Source organism: Protomyctophum bolini, assembly GCF_963924005.1.
Source record: "Protomyctophum bolini genome assembly, chromosome: 7".
Classification (NCBI taxonomy): Eukaryota; Metazoa; Chordata; class Actinopteri; order Myctophiformes; family Myctophidae; genus Protomyctophum; species Protomyctophum bolini.
This window is the reverse complement of record NC_137868.1, coordinates 895432-913782: the sequence shown is the minus strand read 5'-3', so window position 1 is coordinate 913782 and position 18351 is coordinate 895432. Positions and strand designations below refer to the sequence as shown.

General features: G+C 43.9%; 1 protein-coding gene across 1 annotated transcript in view; it reads left to right on the top strand.

Annotated features, from left to right (window-relative positions):
* LOC308317935 (phosphatidylcholine translocator ABCB4-like) overlaps positions 1-12185 on the top strand; it is a gene marked incomplete at both ends in the record, with an annotated part of 54205 nt that extends 42020 nt beyond the window's left edge. Inside the window, 5 exon segments of the mRNA XM_080767280.1 lie at positions 1261-1353; positions 9771-9875; positions 10653-10862; positions 11178-11324; positions 11991-12185. Coding sequence (XP_080623406.1) covers positions 1261-1353; positions 9771-9875; positions 10653-10862; positions 11178-11324; positions 11991-12185 — 750 coding nt within the window.
* Between the last annotated feature and the right edge of the window lie 6166 nt (positions 12186-18351).

The following is an 18351-nucleotide window of genomic DNA, read 5'->3' as shown; positions in this document are numbered from 1 at the left end:
CAGAGTCACAGACCCATAAGGGTCCATCTGGTTCCATGTGTTACACTCTCAGAGTCACAGACCCATAAGGGTCCATCTGGTTCCATGTGTTACACTCTCAGAGTCACAGACCCATAAGGGTCCATCTGGTTCCATGTGTTACACTCTCAGAGTCACAGACCCATAAGGGTCCATCTGGTTCCATTTGTACACTCTCAGAGTCACAGACCCATAAGGGTCCATTTGGTTCCATTTGTACACTCTCAGAGTCACAGACCCATAAGGGTCCATCTGGGGTAACCCCCACCACACCACACCCATAAGGGTCCATCTGGTTCCATTTGTACACTCTCAGAGTCACAGACCCATAAGGGTCCATCTGGTTCCATTTGTACACTCTCAGAGTCACAGACCCATAAGGGTCCATCTGGTTCCATTTGTACACTCTCAGAGTCACAGACCCATAAGGGTCCATCTGGTTCCATTTGTACACTCTCAGAGTCACAGACCCATAAGGGTCCATTTGGTTCCATTTGTACACTCTCAGAGTCACACACCCATAAGGGTCCATCTGGTTCCATTTGTACACTCTCAGAGTCACAGACCCATAAGGGTCCATTTGGTTCCATTTGTACACTCTCAGAGTCACAGACCCATAAGGGTCCATCTGGTTCCATTTGTACACTCTCAGAGTTACAGACCCATAAGGGTCCATTTGGTTCCATTTGTACACTCTCAGAGTCACAGACCCATAAGGGTCCATCTGGTTCCATTTGTACACTCTCAGAGTTACAGACCCATAAGGGTCCATTTGGTTCCATGTGTTACACTCTCAGAGTTCCAGACCCATAAGGGTCCATCTGGTTCCATTTGTACACTCTCAGAGTTACAGACCCATAAGGGTCCATTTGGTTCCATGTGTACACTCTCAGAGTTACAGACCCATAAGGGTCCATTTGGTTCCATGTGTTACACTCTCAGAGTCACAGACCCATAAGGGTCCATTTGGTTCCATTTGTACACTCTCAGAGTTCCAGACCCATAAGGGTTCATTTGGTTCCAAACTATCATTTAGCTGGGGACCCCCTGGAAGTCCCTCAAGGACCCCTGGGGGTCCCGGACCCCACTTTGGGAACCACTAGTATAAAGTATTAATTATTATTATTATTATTATTATTATTATTATTATTATTATTATTATTAAATTCTCTGTTCTCTGATTTGTTGTGTGCAAACTCTCTGTTCTCTGATTGGTTGTGTGTGAATTCTCTGTTCCTGCAGGAGGAGTTTGACGGCAGCGTGCGATTTGACAATGTGGCGTTCCATTACCCGTCACGCCCTGACATCACTGTTCTGAAAGGCCTCAGTCTGCAGGTATGACATCACTATGACATCACCATGACATCACTGTTCTGAAGGGCCTCAGTCTGCAGGTATGACATCACTATGACATCACTGTTCTGAAAGGGCTCAGTCTGCAGGTATGACATCACTATGACATCACTGTTCTGAAAGGGCTCAGTCTGCAGGTATGACATCACTATGACATCACTGTTCTGAAAGGGCTCAGTCTGCAGGTATGACATCACTATGACATCACTGTTCTGAAAGGCCTCAGTCTGCCAGTATGACATCACTATGAAATCACTGTTCTGAAAGGGCTCAGTCTGCAGGTATGACATCACTATGACATCACTGTTCTGAAAGGGCTCAGTCTGCAGGTATGACATCACTATGACATCACTGTTCTGAAAGGGCTCAGTCTGCAGGTATGACATCACTATGACATCACTGTTCTGAAAGGGCTCAGTCTGCAGGTATGACATCACTATGACATCACTGTTCTGAAGGGCCTCAGTCTGCAGGTATGACATCACTATGACATCACTATGACATCACTGTTCTGAAAGGGCTCAGTCTGCAGGTATGACATCACTATGACATCACTATGACATCACTGTTCTGAAAGGGCTCAGTCTGCAGGTATGACATCACTATGACATCACTATTCTGAAAGGCCTCAGTCTGCAGGTATGACATCACTGTTCTGAAGGGGCTCAGTCTGCAGGTAGCGATGACATCACTATGACATCATTCAGTACCCGGTATCGATAAGCTTTGGGCTTATCAAGCCTGTTATGGAGCATAGCGGTCCATTTAAGCATTTATTTCATATTTACCAGCTCTGACATTTATCTCAGACATGCTCTAGTATGTGAAGAGTCTGCCTGAACAGTTATCCTCTCCTGAACAGTTAATCTTGTTTTCTCCTCTCCCGAACAGTTAATCTTGTTTTCGCCTCTCCTAAACAGTTAATCTTGTTTTCTCCTCTCCTGAACAGTTAATCTTGTTTTCTCCTCTCCTGAACAGTTAATCTTGTTTTCTCCTCTCCTGAACAGTTAATCTTGTTTTCTCCTCTCCTGAACAGTTAATCTTGTTTTCTCCTCTCCTGAACAGTTAATCTTGTTTTCTCCTCTCCCGAACAGTTAATCTTGTTTTCTCCTCTCCTCAACAGTTAATCTTGTTTTCTCCTCTCCCGAACAGTTAATCTTGTTTTCTCCTCTCCTCAACAGTTAGTCTTGTTTTCTCCTCTCCTCAACAGTTAATCTTGTTTTCTCCTCTCCCGAACAGTTAATCTTGTTTTCGCCTCTCCTAAACAGTTAATCTTGTTTTCTCCTCTCCTGAACAGTTAATCTTGTTTTCTCCTCTCCCGAACAGTTAATCTTGTTTTCTCCTCTCCTCAACAGTTAATCTTGTTTTCTCCTCTCCTGAACAGTTAATCTTGTTTTCTCCTCTCCTGAACAGTTAATCTTGTTTTCTCCTCTCCTGAACAGTTAATCTTGTTTTCTCCTCTCCCGAACAGTTAATCTTGTTTTCGCCTCTCCTAAACAGTTAATCTTGTTTTCTCCTCTCCTAAACAGTTAATCTTGTTTTCTCCTCTCCCGAACAGTTAATCTTGTTTTCTCCTCTCCCGAACAGTTAATCTTGTTTTCTCCTCTCCTCAACAGTTTGTCTTGTTTTCTCCTCTCCTCAACAGTTAATCTTGTTTTCTCCTCTCCCGAACAGTTAATCTTGTTTTCGCCTCTCCTAAACAGTTAATCTTGTTTTCTCCTCTCCTGAACAGTTAATCTTGTTTTCTCCTCTCCCGAACAGTTAATCTTGTTTTCTCCTCTCCTCAACAGTTAATCTTGTTTTCTCCTCTCCTGAACAGTTAATCTTGTTTTCTCCTCTCCTGAACAGTTAATCTTGTTTTCTCCTCTCCTGAACAGTTAATCTTGTTTTCTCCTCTCCTGAACAGTTAATCTTGTTTTCTCCTCTCCCGAACAGTTAATCTTGTTTTCGCCTCTCCTAAACAGTTAGTCTTGTTTTCTCCTCTCCTGAACAGTTAATCTTGTTTTCTCCTCTCCTGAACAGTTAGTCTTGTTTTCTCCTCTCCTGAACAGTTAATCTTGTTTTCTCCTCTCCTGAACAGTTAATCTTGTTTTCCCTTCTCCTGAACAGTTAATCTTGTTTTCTCCTCTCCTGAACAGTTAATCTTGTTTTCTCCTCTCCTCAACAGTTAATCTTGTTTTCTCCTCTCCTCAACAGTTAATCTTGTTTTCTCCTCTCCTGAACAGTTAATCTTGTTTTCTCCTCTCCTCAACAGTTAATCTTGTTTTCTCCTCTCCTGAACAGTTAATCTTGTTTTCTCCTCTCCTGAACAGTTAATCGGGTCGCCTTGACTGTATCAAAAACAATCACATATGACGTTATTTCTCCTTTCACTGAATTGAACTGAATTCATGTGATTGGTTTGCCGATTTGCTCGTCTACATATGACACAATCAACGGCGTTTAATGTTTGTGTCGCCAGAAATGTACCTCATATAATTTTTGACGGACATTCTGACCTAATTTCTCCTTGCATTGTCAATGGCAAATATGAGATGTGTGGGGACAAAAGATGCAGTGTTTCTCCTCTCCTCAACAGTTAGTCTAGTTTTCTCCTCTCCTCAACAGTTAGTCTTGTTTTCTCCTCTCCTCAACAGTTAGTCTTGTTTTCTCCTCTCCTCAACAGTTAGTCTTGTTTTCTCCTCAACAGTTAGTCTTGTTTTCTCCTCTCCTCAACAGTTAGTCTTGTTTTCTCCTCAACAGGTAGTCTTGTTTTCTCCTCTCCTCAACAGTCAGTCTTGTTTTCTCCTCTCCTCAACAGTTAGTCTTGTTTTCTCCTCAACAGTTAGTCTTGTTTTCTCCTCAACAGTCAGTCTTGTTTTCTCCTCTCCTCAACAGCTAGTCTTGTTTTCTCCTCTCCTCAACAGTCAGTCTTGTTTTCTCCTATCCTCAACAGTTAGTCTTGTTTTCTCCTCTCCTGAACACTTAGTCTTGTTTTCTCCTCTCCTCAACAGTTAGTCTAGTTTTCTCCTCTCCTCAACAGTTAGTCTAGTTTTCTCCTCTCCTCAACAGTTAGTCTTGTTCTCTCCTCTCCTCAACAGTTAGTCTAGTTTTCTCCTCAACAGTTAGTCTTGTTTTCTCCTCTCCTCAACAGTCAGTCTTGTTTTCTCCTCTCCTCAACAGTTAGTCTTGTTTTCTCCTCAACAGTTAGTATTGTTTTCTCCTCAACAGTCAGTCTTGTTTTCTCCTCTCCTCAACAGCTAGTCTTGTTTTCTCCTCTCCTCAACAGTTAGTCTTGTTTTCTCCTCTCCTGAACACTTAGTCTTGTTTTCTCCTCTCCTCAACAGTTAGTCTTGTTTTCTCCTCTCCTGAACACTTAGTCTTGTTTTCTCCTCTCCTCAACAGTTAGTCTAGTTTTCTCCTCAACAGTCAGTCTTGTTTTCTCCTCTCCTCAACAGCTAGTCTTGTTTTCTCCTCTCCTCAACAGTCAGTCTTGTTTTCTCCTCTCCTCAACAGTTAGTCTTGTCTTCTCCTCTCCTCAACAGTTAGTCTTGTTTTCTCCTCTCATAAACAGTTAGTCTTGTTTTCTCCTCAACAGTTAGTCTTGTTTTCTCCTCAACAGTTAGTCTTGTTTTCTCCTCAACAGTTAGTCTTGTTTTCTCCTCTCCTGAACAGCTAGTCTTGTTTTCTCCTCAACAGTTAGTCTTGTTTTCTCCTCAACAGTTAGTCTTGTTTTCTCCTCTCCTGAACAGTTAGTCTTGTTTTCTCCTCAACAGTTAGTCTTGTTTCTCCTCTCCTCAACAGTTAGTCTTGTGTTCTCCTCTCCTCAACAGTTAGTCTTGTTTTCTCCTCTCCTAAACAGTTAGTCTTGTTTTCTCCTCAACAGTTAGTCTTGTTTTCTCCTCAACAGTTAGTCTTGTTTTCTCCTCAACAGTTAGTCTTGTTTTCTCCTCTCCTGAACAGCTAGTCTTGTTTTCTCCTCAACAGTTAGTCTTGTTTTCTCCTCAACAGTTAGTCTTGTTTTCTCCTCTCCTGAACAGTTAGTCTTGTTTTCTCCTCAACAGTTAGTCTTGTTTTCTCCTCTCCTCAACAGTTAGTCTTGTTTTCTCCTCTCCTCAACAGTCAGTCTTGTTTTCTCCTCTCCTCAACAGTTAGTCTTGTTTTCTCCTCTCCTGAACAGTTAGTCTAGTTTTCTCCTCTCCTCAACAGTTAGTCTTGTTTTCTCCTCAACAGTTAGTCTTGTTTTCTCCTCAACAGTTAGTCTTGTTTTCTCCTCAACAGTTAGTCTTGTTTTCTCCTCTCCTGAACAGTTAGTCTTGTTTTCTCCTCAACAGTTAGTCTTGTTTTCTCCTCAACAGCTAGTCTTGTTTTCTCCTCAACAGTTAGTCTTGTTTTCTCCTCAACAGTTAGTCTTGTTTTCTCCTCTCCTGAACAGTTAGTCTTGTTTTCTCCTCAACAGTTAGTCTTCTTTTCTCCTCAACAGTTAGTCTTGTTTTCTCCACACAGCTGCTGCGGCTCAGTGCTCTCCCGGTCGGTGCTTTGTATGGCTTGTTGTGTATTTGTTGTTTGTTCTATGTACTTTTTGTGAAGCGTACAACACCTACAGCCGGCAGGATCTCCTTAGGATAGGAGTTTGCAACAAGCGGAGTGTTACAGCCGAGTTTCACCGCTTGCACAACACACCGGCGGACATCGCAAGGAGCCCCGGCTCCGTATGGTTTACTATCCCCGCCGGGAGGAGGCGAAGGCGGCGCGGAGAGAGGAGGCAGAAGCGGGGCTGCAGGACTGGCGTGCTAGTCAGGCTACGAAGGCAGCCGCTCAAACCACCGCTTCCCAGTCTTTTCATCACAAACGCCAGATCCCTCGCTAACAAGATGGATGAATTGAGGCTACAGACTTCAGCGAACAAAACCGTGAAGGACTGTTGCATCATGTTGATCACGGAGACTTGGCTTCACTCACTCATACCGGACTCCGCTATCGAGATGACAGGCTACACCGCACAGCGTCATGACAGGACGGAGAACTCGGGTAAGAGCAAAGGAGGGGGGCTCTGTATGTACGTCAATAACAACTGGTGTACAAATACAGTGATTGTAGACAGTCACTGCTGCCCGAACCTGGAGTATGTGACTGTGAAATGCAGACCCTTCTACTTGCCTAGAGAGTTTACCGTTGTCATGACAACAGCTGTTTACATTCCACCGGATGCTAATGCTAGCGCGGCTATCGGACAGTTACATGGCAGCATTAGCAGCCAGATGAGCAGACATCCTGACGCTGTACACATCGTAGCGGGGGACTTTAACCAGGCGGATTTAAAAGCAGCACTCCCCAAATTCCACCAACATGTTAAATGTGCTACGAGAGGAGCTAACACTCTGGATAAGGTCTACTCTAACATCAAACTTGGCTACAGGGCAAAACAACTACCGCACCTGGGCAAGTCTGACCATATGTCCCTGCTTTTAATTCCTGCATATGCCCCCCGAAGGAAAACTGCCCCCACCATTACAAAAACTGTCAAAACTTGGCCTGAGGATGCCTCTGAGCAGCTGCAGGACTGCTTCGACAGGACCAACTGGGATGTTTTTGAACACCAGGACCTGAATGTGTTCACAGACAGTGTTCTGTGCTATATTAAAAATTGTACAGACAATGTCACAGTGGACAAACGCATCCGGGTCTACCCCAACCAGAAGCCCTGGATGACCAGGGAGGTCCAGCGGCTGCTGAAGGAGAGGAACACCGCCTTCAGGTCCGAGGGTAGGGCTAATTACAGCACAGCCCGAACGAACCTGAGGAGAGGCATCAGAGAGGCCAAGGCCGACTACAGGAGGAAGATCGAGGACCATCTGGACAGCAACAACAGCAGGCAGGTGTGGCAGGGAGTCCAGCATCTTACCAACTACAGGACTACCGTCGGAGCTGTCGAGGGGGACGTCTCGTTGGCAGAGGAGCTAAACATCTTCTTTGCCCGCTTTGAGGCAGAGCCACCGGAGGCAGCAACGTCACACCCCACGGTCCACAGCAGCTTCACCTTCACAGTGGAGGAGCACGAGGTGAGGCGCACGCTGCGGGCCATCAACCCGAGGAAGGCTGCGGGTCCTGACGGCGTCACTGGACGTGTACTGAAGGACTGCGCGGACCAGCTGGCTGGGGTCTTCACCAGGATCTTCAATCAGTCCCTCGCCCAGTCCACTGTCCCACTCTGTCTGAAATCCTCCACCATAGTCCCCCTGCCCAAGAAGCGCAACATCTCCAGTCTAAATGACTACCGGCCAGTCGCACTCACACCAGTGGTGATGAAGTGCTTTGAGAAGCTGGTCCGGGGTCACATCACATCACTCCTGCCCCGTGGCTTTGACCCCCACCAGTTCGCTTACAGGGCAAATAGATCCACAGAGGACGCCGTAGCCACAGCCCTCCATGCTGCACTGTCCCACCTGGAGCAGCAGGGGAGCTACGCGCGGATGCTCTTTGTGGACTTTAGCTCTGCTTTCAACACCATCCTCCCCAACAGACTGGTGGACGTACTGGGAGAACTGGGTTTTCCACATAACACCTGCATGTGGATCAAGAGCTTTCTGTCTGGTCGCAGTCAGAGGGTGAGAGTGGGACAGCATATATCAACGTCCCTCAGCCTCAGTACCGGCTCCCCACAGGGCTGTGTGCTGAGCCCGCTGCTCTACACCCTCTACACTCACCAATGTACCCCCGCCCACCGCAGCAACACCTTGGTGAAGTTCGCGGATGACACCACCGTAGTAGGGCTCATCTCCAAGGGAGATGAGTCTGCCTACAGGGATGAGGTAGTGCAGCTGACAGACTGGTGCAGAGAAAACAATCTGCTCTTGAACACGTCCAAGACCCAGGAGCTGGTCATAGACTACAGGAGGAAAAAAACTGTCATTCCACCCCTGTTCATAAATGGGGACTGTGTGGAGAGGGTGTCCTCTTGCCGGTTTCTAGGAGTCCACATGGAGGAGGGCTTGACCTGGAGCACAAACACCTCTGAGCTGCTGAAGAAGGCCCAGCAGCGACTCTACTTCCTGAGGGTGCTCAGGGGGAACAACATCACACAGAGACTGCTGGTGTCGTTCTATCGGTGCTCCCTAGAGAGCATACTGACGTACTGTATATGTGTGTGGTACACCAGCTGTACAGTGGCGCAGAGGAAAAAGCTCCAGGGGGTCATAAATACAGCACAGAAGATCGTTGGCTGCCCTCTCCCCACACTGGAAGAACTACACAGAGACCGCTGTCATAAAAAAACTCTGAACATTATGACAGACACTTCCCACCCCGCTCACTCACTGTTTGAACTGCTGCCATCAGGCAGACGGTACAGAGTGATCAAGTCCAAGACCAACAGATTCAGTAATAGCTTCTATCCCACAGCGGTAGTTGCACTCAATGCTGCTAAAAAATGATCTGTTACTGCGACACTTTTAGGTTTTTTTATCTGCTATCTTAAAGTACAATAAGGGTTTGTTGTTGTGCGATAATAGATGGAATTACATGTTTGTGCATTATGCTGCTGGGGTTGTGCAATAACAAGAAGTCATGTGTGTTTTGTTTTTAGCTTGTATAGGTTGTTTGTGATATAATGCACTGATTGGTTGGCACTTTTAATTTCGTTGTACACGTTGCAATGACAAATAAAGATCTATCTATCTATCTTGTGTTCTCCTCAACAGTTAGTCTTGTTTTCTCCTCAACAGTTAGTCTTGTGTTCTCCTCTCCTCAACAGTTAGTCTTGTGTTCTCCTCTCCTCAACAGTTAGTCTTGTTTTCTCCTCTCCTCAACAGTTAGTCTTGTTTTCTCCTCAACAGTTAGTCTTGTTTTCTCCTCAACAGTTAGTCTTGTTTTCTCCTCAACAGTTAGTCTTGTGTTCTCCTCTCCTCAACAGTTAGTCTTGTTTTCTCCTCTCCTCAACAGTTAGTCTAGTTTTCTCCTCTCCTGAACAGTTAGTCTAGTTTTCTCCTCTCCTCAACAGTTAGTCTTGTTTTCTCCTCTCCTCAACAGTTAGTCTAGTTTTCTCCTCTCCTGAACAGTTAGTCTTGTTTTCTCCTCTCCTCAACAGTTAGTCTTGTTTTCTCCTCTCCTCAACAGTTAGTCTTGTTTTCTCCTCTCCTCAACAGTTAGTCTTGTTTTCTCCTCTCCTCAACAGTTAGTCTTGTTTTCTCCTCTCCTCAACAGTTAGTCTTGTTTTCTCCTCTCCTCAACAGTTAGTCTTGTTTTCTCCTCTCCTCAACAGTTAGTCTAGTTTTCTCCTCTCCTCAACAGTCAGTCTTGTTTTCTCCTCTCCTCAACAGTTAGTCTTGTTTTCTCCTCTCCTCAACAGCTAGTCTTGCCGCCATGACTGTCTCTGTATCAAACGGAGTCACAATTAACGAGCTCCGTCCCGATTCCCGCAGGTGGGCAAAGGAGAGACGTTGGCGCTGGTGGGAAGCAGCGGCTGTGGCAAGAGTACCAGCATCCAGATGTTGGAGAGGTTCTACGACCCCCTGGAGGGCAGAGTGGTGAGTACCAGAATCCAGATGTTATGGAGGTTCTAGTGGTGAGTACCAGAATCCAGATGTTATGGAGGTTCTAGTGAGTACCAGAATCCAGATGTTATGGAGGTTCTAGTGGTGAGTACCAGAATCCAGATGTTATGGAGGTTCTAGTGGTGAGTACCAGAATCCAGATGTTATGGAGGTTCTAGTGAGTACCAGAATCCAGATGTTATGGAGGTTCATGGTGAATACCATGTAGTGTTGATTTTAACGTAGATTTTACGTAATAATTTGTAGTTTCAGTCATTTGTCTCTTGAATACTTTTCGTTTCGTTTTAGTCACATTTTAGTCAATGTTTTAGTGTTAGTCTAGTTTCAGTCGACTAAATGTCATAACATTAAGGTTCTAAAGTTAGTTTATTTTCGGGCCGTGATGCCGTCGTAATGGCTGATCATACACACGCTGAAAATAGCCGATCTACAAAAGCTCTCGCGACGCGTCGAGAGCTTGTAGATCGGCTATTTTCTGAGCAAATAAATATTGGATATAAATAGGTATTAAAGGTAGAGTAAGTGATTTCACTCAAAAAAACCGTAGGTTTCGTTTTTGCCTTGGTTTTTTGACCCCCAGGGGTTAACTGGGGAGAGAGAGGAACTCCTTATATGGTCAGGATTATCACAACAAAACAAAAAAATTAGTGATATTTGAATTAAGTGAAATCGCTGAATATACCTTTAAATATCCTCCTCCCCTCCCCCTCTCCCTCCCCCTCCGCCTCCCCCTCCCCCTCCCCCCCCTAGCTGTTGGACGAGCGTGACGTGACCCGTCTGAACATCCGGTGGCTGCGGGCCCAGATGGGCCTGGTGTCTCAGGAGCCGGTTCTGTTCGACTGCAGCCTGGCGGAGAACATCGCCTACGGAGACTGCAGCCGGACCTCCGTTCCCCTGGAGGAGGTGCAGGCTGCAGCCAAGCAGGCCAACATACACAGCTTCATAGAGGCTCTGCCTCAGGTACACACTCACACACACACGCACGCACACGCACGCACGCACGCACACGCACGCGCGCGCACGCACGCACGCACGCGCGCACGCACGCACGCACGCACGCACACAGGCCAACATACACAGCTTCATAGAGGCTCTGCCTCAGGTACACGCACACACGCACACCAAGTGTGTGGGTCACAATTTTCATTTTTTAGTTAAGTCTAAGTCAAGCGTTGTTTGTGTGTTATAGTTTTATAATGTCGTTGGTTAAGCGGTTGTGTGTGGGTGTGTGTTGTGTGTGTGTGTGTGTGTGTGTGTGCGCGTGCGTGCGTGTAGAAATACGACACCCAGGCAGGGGACAAGGGCACCCAGCTGTCAGGAGGCCAGAAGCAGAGGATCGCCATCGCCAGAGCCATCCTCCGAAACCCCAAGATCCTGCTTCTGGACGAGGCCACGAGCGCCCTGGACACCGAGAGCGAGAAGGTGAGGTCACTCTACCTCGTTAAGGTGAGGTCACTCTCTGCCTCGTTAAGGTGAGGTCACTCTCCACCTCGTTAAGGTGAGGTCCACTCACCTTAACACTTTCTGTACATAGGACGCCTAGAAACGTCATAGGGATTGGAACCGAGAGGTGCCATCGACGTCTGTGGACGTCCTAGCGACGTCCAAACGACACGGGGCGAGATAAGAATATTCAGAATTATTCCTATTTTTTTTTTGGCATTTCGCTTTTCTCTTGCCGTATGCTAACGCTCTGTGCAACTATTAGCTTGTCATTGACTCCCATGTTAGCGCGGCGGAAAGAATGACTCGTATCTCCTCATCCAGGGCACTCTCCGTGGTGATGAATGGATCGACATGCTGGCGCTTCATTTCTGCTCCTCATCCGTCTCTCCCGCAAAATATGAACGCTTTTTGGAGCGTATATAAATAAATTAAGATGATCGGGGATTGTGAGGTCACTTTGTCAAGTCAACTTTTTTAAGAAAGTGTTTCCGGTTCATGGCTTTCAGAGTAAAAGCGATCAGACTACTCTGGCACCCCGGAGCTTCTATTTTGATGCACTTCCGGCACCAATTGTTTAACGTGTGGTTCATGGTTGTGTCCACTAGGTGGTGTTAACGTGTGGTTCATGGTTGTGTCCACTAGGTGGTGCAGGAGGCCCTGGACGCGGCGCGGCGGGGCAGGACGTGCATCGTGGTCGCCCACCGTCTGAACACCATCCAGAACGCCGACCGCATCGCCGTCTTCCAGGGCGGCCGCGTGGTGGAGCAGGGCACGCACCAGCAGCTGCTGGCCAGCAGGGGGGTCTACCACAACCTGGTCACCACGCAGATGAGATAGAGAGTCCAGGGGGGTTCTCAAAGTTTTTTGGGCTGGGGAACCCCTTATGGGGGACCCCCTCTGGGGACCCCTTATGGGGACCCCTTATGGGACCCCCTCTGGGGACCCCCCCTCTGGGGACCCCCCCCTCTGGGAACCCCCCCCCCTCTGGGGACCCCCCCTCTGGGGACCCCCTCTGGGAACCGCCTCTGGGAACCACCTCTGGGGACCCCCCCCTCTGGGAACCCCCTCTGGGACCCCCCCCCCCCTCTGGGAACCCCCCCCCTGGGAACCCCCTCTGGGGACCCCCAGAAATGCTTTGGCATTTCCAAAGCCTGTCCCTATACCCCCAATACAAATTGGCCGCTACAATAACCCTATAATGGAAAACACTATCATTAATAAATAGTGAAACCAGATATAATCATTAAAGGTAGAGTAAGTGATTTCACTCAAAAAAACCGTAGGTTTCGTTTTTGGCTGTGGGACGGACCTAAGCCTTCGTCCAATCAGGATAGAGAGTCAAAAACGAAACCTACGGTTTTTTTGGACCCCCAGGGGTTAACTGGGGACAGGGAGGAACTCCTTATATGGTCAGCACACTCTATAGTAGAGAGGATTATCACAACAAAACAAAAAAAAAAGTGATATTTGAATTAAGTGAAATCACTTACTCTACCTTTAAGGTTTATGCATGTACTATGTGTACTATGTGAACACTATAGTTCCACACTCACTCCAGAGGGCCACTATAGTTCCACACTCACTCCAGAGGGCCACTATAGTTCCACACTCACTCCAGAGGGGCCACTATAGTTCCACACTCACTCTAGAGGGCCACTATAGTTCCACACTCACTCCAGAGGGCCACTATAGTTCCACACTCACTCCAGAGGGGCCACTATAGTTCCACACTCACTCCAGAGGGCCACTATAGTTCCACACTCACTCCAGAGGGGCCACTATAGTTCCACACTCACTCCAGAGGGCCACTATAGTTTCACACTCACTCCAGAGGGCCACTATAGTTCCACACTCACTCCAGAGGGCCACTATATATTTCTACATTGCTATGTTTTAAATGAAATCCTGAATTATTGTTTTACTAATTTTTCTTTTTACTGTAATCCTTTTCTTTTTCTTTTTTAAATGCCTTTCAAATGCCCTTTAAATATGTTAACTTCATGAACCTTGGAATTGCAACATAAATGAATAATATATCAGTTATAGAGAGTATAGTATAATATATATATATATATATATGTGGCCCCCGGGCCACCAGTTGCCAATGCATGAGAGAGAGAGAGAGAGAGAGAGAGAGAGAGAGAGAGAGAGACTCACTCATAGGTTTCTAAACCTGTCCACCAGTGACATCATCATCGACTCCAAGCCAATAGAAACAGTTGATGGTCTGTACGGATGAAGAATGACTCCGTACCGACTTAAGAAAACATATATATTTTAATTTCATCGTGCTCATAAAGTGCTCTGTGATTAAAGTGCAGTAGCCACGGTTTGGGTCCTATTGGACCTTCGTCAGTGCTAATGACCTAGGACCATTTTAGGTCCTATTGGACCTTCGTCAGTGCTAAGGACCTAGGACCATTTTGGGTCCTATTGGACCTTCGTCAGTGCTAAGGACCTAGGACCATTTTGAACGGGAACGGCTCTTGGTGTTTCTTTTCTTTTTAATACTGTTTTTATTAGGCATTTTTTTGTATTATGACAACATCAGAATATTATCGACAATGATAATGAGTAGTTCAGTTATATAAAATGAAAAAAAATGACAGGCAATGTAAATGTTCCACATACAATACATAATAAAAAAAGACATATAAATGTGATAAACATGAAAAAACAAAAAACAGTTAAACAATGACGAGTGTGAACAGACAAACAGAACAGACAACAGAACAGACACTCTTGCTCTCAAACTTGTCCAACATGTTGTTGTAATTTAAGTGAATTACAGACATTATTATTTTTTAAATGAGAAAAAATTAAATTTTGAAAAAACACACTTTTTGTTTTCAATTTTCTATTATGCTATCTATTGTGTAGGAGGGGTTAGCGTGCACCTATTGAAATAGTCAATGAAGGGTTGCCATGTCTGATAAAAACCTATCTTCACTCCCTCTCAATTCAAACTTTATCTTTTCCAATTGCAAGTAGTGCATAACATCTCTCATAAGTGAAGTGTGAGTCGGAACCTGTGCTTGTTTCCAATTCAACAGAATCAGTCTGCCAGTAGAGTCACATATCTTACCATGTTATATTGGAAAGTAGACAGTTTGACCCCGGGCCCCGTGACTCCCATAAATGGGCTATAACCCATCGTTTTTGTCATTTCGTCATTTTTTTCAAATCCTCAAAAATGATGAAAAACTGCGCGCTATAGTATGCCGTACGATATGGGCTATAGCCCACGGTCCAAAATGATGAGAAACGAGGCTAACTTTTTTTTTCAAAATTTCAAAAAACATGGGCTATAACCCATCGTTTTTGTCATTTTGTCATTTTTTTCAAATCCTCAAAAATGATGAAAAACTGCGCGCTATAGTATGCCGTACGATATGGGCTATAGCCCACGGTCCAAAATGATGAGAAACGAGGCTAACTTTTTTTTTTTCAAAATTTCAAAAAACATGGGCTATAACCCATCGTTTTTGTCATTTCGTCATTTTTTTCAAATCCTCAAAAATGATGAAAAACTGCGCGCTATAGTATGCCGTACGATATGGGCTATAGCCCACGGTCCAAAATGATGAGAAACGAGGCTAACTTTTTTTTTCAAAATTTCAAAAAACATGGGCTATAACCCATCGTTTTTGTCATTTCGTCATTTTTTTCAAATCCTCAAAAATGATGAAAAACTGCGCGCTATAGTATGCCGTACGATATGGGCTATAGCCCACGGTCCAAAATGATGAGAAACGAGGCTAATTTTTTTTTTTTCAAAATTTCAAAAAACATGGGCTATAACCCATCGTTTTTGTCATTTCGTCATTTTTTTCAAATCCTCAAAAATGATGAAAAACTGCGCGCTATAGTATGCCGTACGATATGGGCTATAGCCCACGGTCCAAAATGATGAGAAACGAGGCTAACTTTTTTTTTCAAAATTTCAAAAAACATGGGCTATAACCCATCGTTTTTGTCATTTCGTCATTTTTTTCAAATCCTCAAAAATGATGAAAAACTGCGCGCTATAGTATGCCGTACGATATGGGCTATAGCCCACGGTCCAAAATGATGAGAAACGAGGCTAATTTTTTTTTTTTCAAAATTTCAAAAAACATGGGCTATAACCCATCGTTTTTGTCATTTCGTCATTTTTTTCAAATCCTCAAAAATGATGAAAAACTGCGCGCTATAGTATGCCGTACGATATGGGCTATAGCCCACGGTCCAAAATGATGAGAAACGAGGCTAACTTTTTTTTTCAAAATTTCAAAAAACATGGGCTATAACCCATCGTTTTTGTCATTTCATCATTTTTTTCAAATCCTCAAAAATGATGAAAAACTGCGCGCTATAGTATGCCGTACGATATGGGCTATAGCCCACGGTCCAAAATGATGAGAAACGAGGCTAATTATTTTTTTTTCAAAATTTCAAAAAACATGGGCTATAACCCATCGTTTTTGTCATTTCGTCATTTTTTTCAAATCCTCAAAAATGATGAAAAACTGCGCGCTATAGTATGCCGTACGATATGGGCTATAGCCCACGGTCCAAAATGATGAGAAACGAGGCTAACTTTTTTTTTCAAAATTTCAAAAAACATGGGCTATAACCCATCGTTTTTGTCATTTCGTCATTTTTTTCAAATCCTCAAAAATGATGAAAAACTGCGCGCTATAGTATGCCGTACGATATGGGCTATAGCCCACGGTCCAAAATGATGAGAAACGAGGCTAATTTTTTTTTTTTTTAATTTCAAAAAACATGGGCTATAACCCATCGTTTTTGTCATTTCGTCATTTTTTTCAAATCCTCAAAAATGATGAAAAACTGCGCGCTATAGTATGCCGTACGATATGGGCTATAGCCCACGGTCCAAAATGATGAGAAACGAGGCTAATTTTTTTTTTTTCAAAATTTCAAAAAACATGGGCTATAACCCATCGTTTTTGTCATTTCGTCATTTTTTTCAAATCCTCAAAAATGATGAAAAACTGCGCGCTATAGTATGCCGTACGATATGGGCTATAGCCCACGGTCCAAAATGATGAGAAACGAGGCTAACTTTTTTTTTCAAAATTTCAAAAAACATGGGCTATAACCCATCGTTTTTGTCATTTCGTCATTTTTTTCAAATCCTCAAAAATGATGAAAAACTGCGCGCTATAGTATGCCGTACGATATGGGCTATAGCCCACGGTCCAAAATGATGAGAAACGAGGCTAACTTTTTTTTTCAAAATTTCAAAAAACATGGGCTATAACCCATCGTTTTTGTCATTTCATCATTTTTTTCAAATCCTCAAAAATGATGAAAAACTGCGCGCTATAGTATGCCGTACGATATGGGCTATAGCCCACGGTCCAAAATGATGAGAAACGAGGCTAATTTTTTTTTTTTCAAAATTTCAAAAAACATGGGCTATAACCCATCGTTTTTGTCATTTCGTCATTTTTTTCAAATCCTCAAAAATGATGAAAAACTGCGCGCTATAGTATGCCGTACGATATGGGCTATAGCCCACGGTCCAAAATGATGAGAAACGAGGCTAACTTTTTTTTTCAAAATTTCAAAAAACATGGGCTATAACCCATCGTTTTTGTCATTTCGTCATTTTTTTCAAATCCTCAAAAATGATGAAAAACTGCGCGCTATAGTATGCCGTACGATATGGGCTATAGCCCACGGTCCAAAATGATGAGAAACGAGGCTAATTTTTTTTTTTTTTTAATTTCAAAAAACATGGGCTATAACCCATCGTTTTTGTCATTTCGTCATTTTTTTCAAATCCTCAAAAATGATGAAAAACTGCGCGCTATAGTATGCCGTACGATATGGGCTATAGCCCACGGTCCAAAATGATGAGAAACGAGGCTAACTTTTTTTTTCAAAATTTCAAAAAACATGGGCTATAACCCATCGTTTTTGTCATTTCGTCATTTTTTTCAAATCCTCAAAAATGATGAAAAACTGCGCGCTATAGTATGCCGTACGATATGGGCTATAGCCCACGGTCCAAAATGATGAGAAACGAGGCTAACTTTTTTTTTCAAAATTTCAAAAAACATGGGCTATAACCCATCGTTTTTGTCATTTCGTCATTTTTTTCAAATCCTCAAAAATGATGAAAAACTGCGCGCTATAGTATGCCGTACGATATGGGCTATAGCCCACGTTCCAAAATGATGAGAAACGAGGCTAACTTTTTTTTTCAAAATAAAAAAAAACATGGGCTATAACCCATCGTTTTTGTCATTTCGTCATTTTTTTCAAATCCTCAAAAATGATGAAAAACGGCGCGCTATAGTATGCCGTATGATATGGGCTATAGCCCACGGTCCAAAATGATGAGAAACGAGGCTAACTTTTTTTTTCAAAATTTCAAAAAACATGGGCTATAACCCATCGTTTTTGTCATTTCGTCATTTTTTTCAAATCCTCAAAAATGATGAAAAACTGCGCGCTATAGTATGCCGTACGATATGGGCTATAGCCCACGTTCCAAAATGATGAGAAACGAGCCTAACTTTTTTTTTCAAAATTTCAAAAAACATGGGCTATAACCCATCGTTTTTGTCATTTCGTCATTTTTTTCAAATCCTCAAAAATGATGAAAAACTGCGCGCTATAGTATGCCGTACGATATGGGCTATAGCCCACGGTCCAAAATGATGAGAAACGAGGCTAACTTTTTTTTTCAAATTTTCAAAAAACATGGGCTATAACCCATCGTTTTTGTCATTTCGTCATTTTTTTCAAATCCTCAAAAATGATGAAAAACGGCGCGCTATAGTATGCCGTATGATATGGGCTATAGCCCACGGTCCAAAATGATGAGAAACGAGGCTAACTTTTTTTTTCAAAATTTCAAAAAACATGGGCTATAACCCATCGTTTTTGTCATTTCGTCATTTTTTTCAAATCCTCAAAAATGATGAAAAACTGCGCGCTATAGTATGCCGTACGATATGGGCTATAGCCCACGGTCCAAAATGATGAG